This window comes from Cherax quadricarinatus, chromosome 68, assembly GCF_038502225.1.
Source record: "Cherax quadricarinatus isolate ZL_2023a chromosome 68, ASM3850222v1, whole genome shotgun sequence".
Lineage (NCBI taxonomy): Eukaryota > Metazoa > Arthropoda > Malacostraca > Decapoda > Parastacidae > Cherax > Cherax quadricarinatus.
Window position 1 is genome coordinate 19,191,189 of NC_091359.1, and position 8,134 is coordinate 19,199,322.

The following is an 8,134-nucleotide window of genomic DNA, read 5'->3' on the forward strand; positions in this document are numbered from 1 at the left end:
CACGCACACACACAACACGTGCACACACAACACACACACACACACACACACACACACACACACACATACACACACACACACACACACACACACACACACACACACACACACACACACACACACACACACACACATCAAGGGACCTTCATCTCATCACCTTGACAGATATGCAAATGACCTCCAGACCGGAGTTTCAGGGATAAGCCGCAATTTACATACAATTAGGTAAGCCATTCAGCCTGTGCTCGCCTGTGTGATCAGACCAGTTTCATACCGTAGGCCTACGTGAGCGTAGGCCTATGACAGACAGGTTATAGCAGAGTGATAGGAGCTTTGTGGAACTCTGTCTGTCTCTGTCTCTGTCTCTGTCTCTGTCTCTCTCTGTCTCTCTCTCTCTCTCTCTCTCTCTCTCTCTCTCTCTCTCTAGAAACACACACACACACACAAATAAATATATATATATATATATATATATATATATATATATATATATATAAAATATATATATATATATATATATAATATATATATATATATACCTGATGAGGGTGTCGGGGGTCAACGCCCCCGCGACCCGATCTGTGACCAGGCCTCGTGGTGGATCAGAGCCTGGTCAAACAGGCTGTTAGTACCGGCTGCACGCAAATCGACGTAGGAACCACAGCCCGGTTGATCAGGAACCGACTTTAGGTGCCTGTTCAGTGCCTTCTTGAAGACAGCCAGGGGTCTATTGGTAATCCCCCTTATATATACCTGGAGAGTGTTCCGGGGATCAACGCCCCCGCGGCCCGGTCTGTGACCAGGCCTCCTGGTGGATCAGAGCCTGATCAACCAGGCTGTTACTGCTGGCTGCACGCAATCCAACGTACGAGCCACAGCCCGGCTGGTCAGGAACCAACTTTAGGTGCTTGTCCAGTGCCAGCTTGAAGACTGCCAGGGGTCTATTGGTAATCCTCCTTATGTATGCTGGGAGGCAGTTGAACAGTCTCGGGCCCCTGACACTTACTGTATTGTCTCTTAACGTGCTAGTGACACCCCTGCTTTTCATTGGGGGGATGTTGCATCGTCTGCCAAGTCTTTTGCTTTCGTTGTGAATGATTTTCGTGTGCAAGTTCGGTACTAGTCCCTCTAGGATTTTCCAGGTGTATATAATCATGTATCTCTCCCGCCTGCGTTCCAGGGAATACAGGTTTAGGAACCTCAAGCGCTCCCAGTAATTGAGGTGTTTTATCTCCGTTATGCGCGCCGTGAAGGTTCTCTGTACATTTTCTAGGTCAGCAATTTCACCTGCCTTGAAAGGTGCTGTTAGTGTGCACCAATATTCCAGCCTAGATAGAACAAGCGACCTGAAGAGTGTCATCATGGGCTTGGCATCCCTAGTTTTGAAGGTTCTCATTATCCATCCTGTCATTTTTCTAGCAGATGCGATTGATATAATGTTATGGTCCTTGAAGGTGAGATCCTCCGACATAATCACTCCCAGGTCTTTGACGTTGGATTTTCGCTCTATTTTGTGGCTGGAATTTGTTTTGCACTCTCATGAAGTTTTGATTTCCTCATGTTTACCATATCGGAGTAATTGACATTTCTCATCGTTGAACTTCATATTGTTTTCTGCAGCCCATTGAAAGATTTGGTTGATGTCCGCCTGGAGCCTTGCAGTGTCTGCAATAGAAGACACTGTCATGCAGATTCGGGTGTCATCTGTAAATGAAGACACGGTGCTGTGGCTGACATCCTTGTCTATGTCAGATATGAGGATGAGGAACAAGATGGGAGCGAGTACTGTGCCTTGTGGAACAGCTTTTCACCGTAGCCGCCTCAGACTTTGCTCTGTTGATTACTACTCTTTGTGTTCTGTTTGTGAGGAAATTATAGATCCATCTACCAACTTTTCCTGTTATTCCTTTAGCACGCATTTTGTGAGCTATTACGCCATGGTCACACTTGTCGAAGGCTTTTGCAAAGTCTGTATATATTACATCTGCATTCTTTTTGTCTTATAGTGCATCTAGGACCTTGTCGTAGTGATCCAATAGTTGAGACAGACAGGAGCGACCTGTTCTAAACCCATGTTGCCCTGGGTTATGTAATTGATTGGTATCTAGATGGGTGGTGATCTTGCTTCTTAGGACCCTTTCAAAGATTTTTATGATATGGGATGTTAGTGCTATCGGTCAGTAGTTCTTTGCTATTGATTTACTGCCCCTTTTGTGGAGTGGGGCTATGTCTGTTGTTTTAGTATCTGTGGGACGACCCCCGTGTCCATGCTCCCTCTCCATAGGATGGTAAAAGCTCATGATAGGGGCTTCTTGCAGTTCTTGATGAACACGGAGTTCCATGAGTCTGGCCCTGGGGCAGAGTGCATGGGCATGTCATTTATCGCCTGTTCGAAGTCATTTGGCGTCAGGATAACATCAGATAGGCTTGTGTTAACCAAATTCTGTGGCTCTCTCATAAAAAATTAATTTTGATCTTCGACTCTCAGTCTGGTTAGCGGCTTGGTAAAAACTGAGTCATATTGGGACTTGAGTAGCTCACTCATTTCCTTGTTGTCATCTGTGTAGGACCCATCTTGTTTAAGTAGGGGCCCAATACTGGACGTTGTTCTCGACTTTGATTTGGCATAGGAAAAGAAATACTTTGGGTTTCTTTCGATTTCATTTATGGCTTTTAGCTCTTCCCGCGATTCCTGACTCCTATAAGATTCCTTTAGCTTAAGTTCGATGTTTTCTATTTCTCTGACCAGTGACTCCCTACGCATTTCAGATATATTGGCCTCTTTTATCCGCTGTGTTATTCTTTTTCGTCGCCTGTAAAGGGAGCGCCTGTCTCTTTCTATTTAACATCTACTCCTCCTTTTTCTTAAAGGAATAAGCCTTGAGCATACATCGAGATCCACCGAGTTAATCTGTTCTAGGCATAAGTTGGGGTTTGTGTTGCTTAGTCTATCTTCCCAGGTTATATCTGTTAGGACTTGGTTTACTTGGTCCCACTTTATGTTCTTATTATTGAAGTTGAATTTGGTGAATGCTCCCTCGTGACTAGTCTCATTATGTCGGTCTGGAGCTCCGCGCATACATGTCTGAACCTCGATTATGTTGTGATCTGAGTATATTGTTTTTGATATGGTGACATTTCGTAACAGATCATCATTGTTAGTGAAGATGAGGTCTAGTGTATTCTCCAGTCTAGTAGGCTCTATTATTTGCTAGTTTAAGTTGAATTTTGTGCAGAGATTTAAAAGCTCGTGTGTGTGTGTGTGAGTTCTCGTCAGAGATGCCTCCTGGTGTTATCACTGCAACAACATTATTTGCTATATTCCTCCATTTTAGGTGCCTTAATCAGTTCTGTGCAAACAAGTGACTCTGCGATATACAGGCTAACCCCTTCCCCTTTTGCCTGTTCACTCTGTCGCATCTGTATAGGTTGTAACCTGGGATCCATATTTCGTTGTCCAAGTGATCCTTTATGTGGGTCTCTGTGAAAGCAGCGAACATTGCCTTTGCCTCTGCAAGCAGTCCACGGATGAAAGGTATTTTGTTGTTTGTTGCTGGCTTTATACCCTGCATATTTGCAAAGAAGAATGTCATCGGACTGGTGGTATTGGTGGTACTGGGGGGACTTTTTTTTCCGTCATTAGTATCTGTATCTGTTGGTTTGGAGTGGAGGCCATCGACTGTGGTTCCACTCCAGGAATGACTGGATTTGGCGTACGATTTCTGCCATTTCCTGCCAGTTTTTTTTCCTTCCTGGTACTAAAAAATCTCTCCCTCTTGAGTGGCTGTGGCTACCCAGGTTTTCCCATGGCCTGGATGTTTTGTATCTTTTTGTCCCCTTTAGATGGTGTGTCTGGCAATTTAAGTTATAGCACAGTCTTTCCTGTACTGAAGAGGGACATATTTCAGGGTGAAAAAGCTTACAGGAAGGGAGTTTGCATTTTCCTGTTGTCATATGGGCATGGCATTATCTAGGGTTGTCAAAGTTGCACGTCCCATCTGTTTTTCCAGATTTCCCATGCCTGCAGATGCCAAGTGCATAGTATGTGCACAGGCTTGGTTTCCGTTTGCCTTGGGTTTCTGTGACTGTATTCCCTGTTGGTGCATGTTTACCTGTCTCATTCCTATCCTCACTAGTACTAACAATGGGGCTCTCACCAGTTGTTTTTGGTGATGTATCCTCACTAATGCTAGTGGAGTCCCCTTGTTCGCTATCTCCTGTGGTATTACTAGTTTGTAATATTGGTTTTATCTTGTCTTTGACTACACCTGTTTCCTCACTACAGCTCCTGTCTCCCTCGGGGTCATTTATATGCATTCCCTCATGCGTACATTTACTGACTACCTGGACAGCACCTCCATCCTCACCATTACTGTCTCCCAGGACAGCACCTCCATCCTCACCATTACTGTCTCCCAGGACAGCACCTTCAGCTTCACCATTACTGTCTCCCAGGACAGCACCTCCAGCTTCACCATTGCTGTCTCCCAGGACAGCACCTCCATCCTCACCATTACTGTCTCCCAGTACAGCACCTCCAGCTTCACCATTACTGTCTCCCAGGACAGCATTATCAGCCACACATTTACTGACTACCAGGGCAGCACCTCCAGCCTTACAGTTTCTGACTACATGGCCAGCACCAAGGGCAGTACCATCCAGCCCAGACTTTTTATTTTCCCATCTGTTATAGAATGCTTCCAGGTTTTCTATGAAAGCTGCTTTGATGTTATCCTCTTTTAATACCAATGTGATTTTAGTCCACAGATTGATCTCATTTGGGCATACCCAAAGACACTTCCCTGATTTAATACTGCTTGTAGATAGTTCTTGGATATCTGCACAAGGGGCGTGACACCAATTTTCACAAAAATGGCAATTTATCCATGCGGAAGCCCGTTTGTTTGATTGACTGCTGACTACACAGAGCTTCATAATGTGATTTGAATGGTTGATTTACTGTAATTCTACTAGCAACCTCTTGAATATTCTACTAATAACCTCCTTAAAGTGAAACTCTAGCTATTTGTATTTCTATTTCTAAATGTACTTGTATATTAGGACAGCTTACCGGTGTACGTTCCTGTTTTATATTTATTGTTTGTGTTTGATAAGGGCACCTAAAACCCCGTCTGTTTACAGTCTGCTTTATTGTCCAACGAATCCGTTTGAAACCGGTCAATGGTTCGGACCAATCAAGGGTTCGGAACCAGTCAAGGGTTCGGAACCAGTCGGATCTGATCAGTGGGTCACTTATTTAAAACATACTGGTCGGTGATTTGGCTATCACATGAAGGAATTACTGGAAATTATTTAACCGAGTAATATGTGATTTGATTGATACAAAAGTATAACTTGCGTGTTGAAGAACCGGTGATTGCTGGCAGCTCCTACAATGACGAACGGTCGAGGTCTCAACCCTTGTTTATAGATCACTGTATCTAGCTTTTCTAGATTTTTTCTGTCTCCACCACAACAAATGCTATATTATCACTATAGTTGACTGGTTCAATTATTGGAGGAAAGACGCTTTTTTTGCAGTAATATTTGCTTCTCGTTGTGTATGCTGGGAGGCAGTTGAACAGTCCTGGGTCCTTGACACTTATTGTGTCAGCATAGTTGCTAATCCCCTGTATATGTTGTGTAACATAGCTGAGTATCACAGTACCATCTATATGTATTATATAGATGACCCCTTGCTAAACTTAGCGGCTAACATGTGACGTCACACAGTGCTGCTTGTGGGCGGGAGTCATCCTGTCCCTTTCTCAGTTCATGGATAGACCTACAGGCTGCGACAGGCTAGGCTGGGCTCCCCTCACAACTCTGCTAATATAAGTGAATACAACCCAACAAGTGTGTTTATCTCCAACCATCATATCTCCATGGAACCCTCTCAACAATTGTGTTGTCTTCTAGTATACTCGTGGCGCCCGTGCTTTTCATTGGAAAGATGTTGCATCTCCTGCCGAGTCTTTTGCTTTCGTAGGGAGTGATTTACATGCGCAGATTTGGTACTAATCCCGCTAGGATTTTCCAAGTGTATATTATAATGTATCTTCCTCTCCTGCATTCCAAGGAATACAAGTCAAGGGACTTCAACCGTTCCCAGTACTTCAGGTGCTTTATCGTACTTATGTGTGCCATGAAGGTTCTCTGTACATTCTCCAGATCAGCAATTTCACCTGAATTGAAAGGGGCCGTTAGTGTACAGCAATATTCCAGCCTAGAGAGAACATGCGATTTGAAGAGAATCATCATGGGCTTGGCATTTCTAGTTTTGAAAGTTCTCATTATCCATATTTTCTTAGCTGATGTGTTAGATACATTGTTGTGTTCTTTGAAAGTGAGATCCTTTGACATTATCACTCCCAGGTCCTTCACATTATTTTCCGCTCTATTGTGTGGTTGGAATTTGTTTTATACCCGTATAGTTTTCATGAACCTGGGCACTGTGTTCGTGAACCCGGGTACCGTGTTCCTGAACCCAGGTCCTGTGAATGTGAACCCGGAATGTGTCATCCTATGCTCGGATTAGCTGGGCATGAAACAGGTTCGCTTGACCGTGAGGCTGGAACCCAGACCTGTTTGATGTTGTGAAAGCCTGGGTTACAAAAACAAGTTTTACAAGGTGTCGCGAGAGACAGAGAGATGTGTGGGTATGAAGGTCATCGCTAGCTCCTTATTCCTGTCTAGGCACTCATCTGTAACACCTTATTGAGACCAGAGACTCAGTTGTCGCAGAAACTCTGACACAAACTAGTAGAGAGAGAGAGTGCTAGCTCTCATATTTGCATTAGCTCTCAGATATGCGACTTTACTAATGCTGAGAGACCGTCACAGCGTAGAAATTTAGTGTTGTTACTTGCAGGACCTAGAAAGAGAGTATGCTTGTGTTTTCCCTTTCGCGTGAGTCAACGAAAACTCTCACTTTTTTTGGGCGTAGAGAGGAGCGAAATCAAAGAGAACACTTATCTTTGATACCGAAAGGACCACACCTAAGGAGGATATACGTTTGTGTCGAAGAAAGGACCACTATCTCATGACTCACTCTTCCGGGAGTGTGGAAACTCACCTTGTTAAGGTGGGGTTATGAAGTCTTAGTGATGGGAGGCTGGTCACCCACCACCCTGCCAGGCACGCTCACACAACCTTCACGCACCGTAACCACTTCACTCGTGAGATTCTGCCACCAGAGGATAACAGAAGTGTGACATAATGAGACTACAGTGTTCCAGTGAACCTAGTAAGGTGTTCTAAAGGAAGACACTGGTGAAATCGGTACATTATTAAAGTGTTCAGGCACAGTGTATTAGGGGAAACCAAATTATCAGTAGGAACGTTAAATGTTTTTTGGGGGAAAAGATATCAATTAAATCAAGGTAATAATACGATAATTGATTGTTTGGATGTGTCTTGTAGCGCCTCCACACACACTCCGCCACACGATGCTCACCAGACTGCTCATCTGCGTACTGACAGTCACCTTAACTGAGGGAGACACAGCCAGGGCTTCAGGCAGCCAGGACAGCCCAGGAGAAGGAATACCTACCTCTGGAACACCAGTACACGTCGGCGAGGTCTCCAGCGACCAGCAGAAGACCACGACAGGTGAGACTACCACAGGCAGGAGGGATGATACAGCTTGGCTTATTCAAGTTATACCAGAGCTCCATCTAAGCGTGTTAGTAAGTATACTGAGGCACAGGTATACATAAATACAATCACCGTATTATCCGGCATATAAGGCGCGCATTTTTTTGTCCCACAAAAAGTTTTTAAAATCAACCTGCGCCTTATATACTGAAGGTCAAGGTCAAGGGTAGGCTTTGTGTTACGCTTTAGCAGTTGATAAATTAGACACATGTGCAACTCTTGGGTATCTTTATTGAGGAAACGTTTCGCCACACAGTGGCTTCATCAGTCCATACAAAGGAGAATCTTGAAGAACAGGAGGAGAATGAGGTAATCAGTCCCTCAGGGACTGATTACCTCATTCTCCTCCTGTTCTTCAAGATTCTCCTGTGTATGGACTGATGAAGCCACTGTGTGGCGAAACGTTTCCTCAATAAAGATACCCAAGAGTTGCACATGTGTCTAATTTATCAACATGTCGGTTCTCTGAACCATTCAG

The 8,134-nt window shown here is 44.3% G+C and overlaps 1 protein-coding gene across 1 annotated transcript in view; it reads left to right on the forward strand.

The window, feature by feature from the left end:
- Window positions 1-6,387: 6,387 nt before the first annotated feature.
- LOC128697697 (uncharacterized) overlaps window positions 6,388-8,134 on the forward strand; it is a 265,769-nt gene continuing 264,022 nt past the window's right edge. The window contains exon 1 of the mRNA XM_053789537.2: window positions 6,388-7,611. Within this exon, the coding sequence (XP_053645512.2) occupies window positions 7,410-7,611 (202 nt within the window). The 5' untranslated portion in view covers window positions 6,388-7,409. The remainder of the gene's footprint in view (window positions 7,612-8,134) is intronic.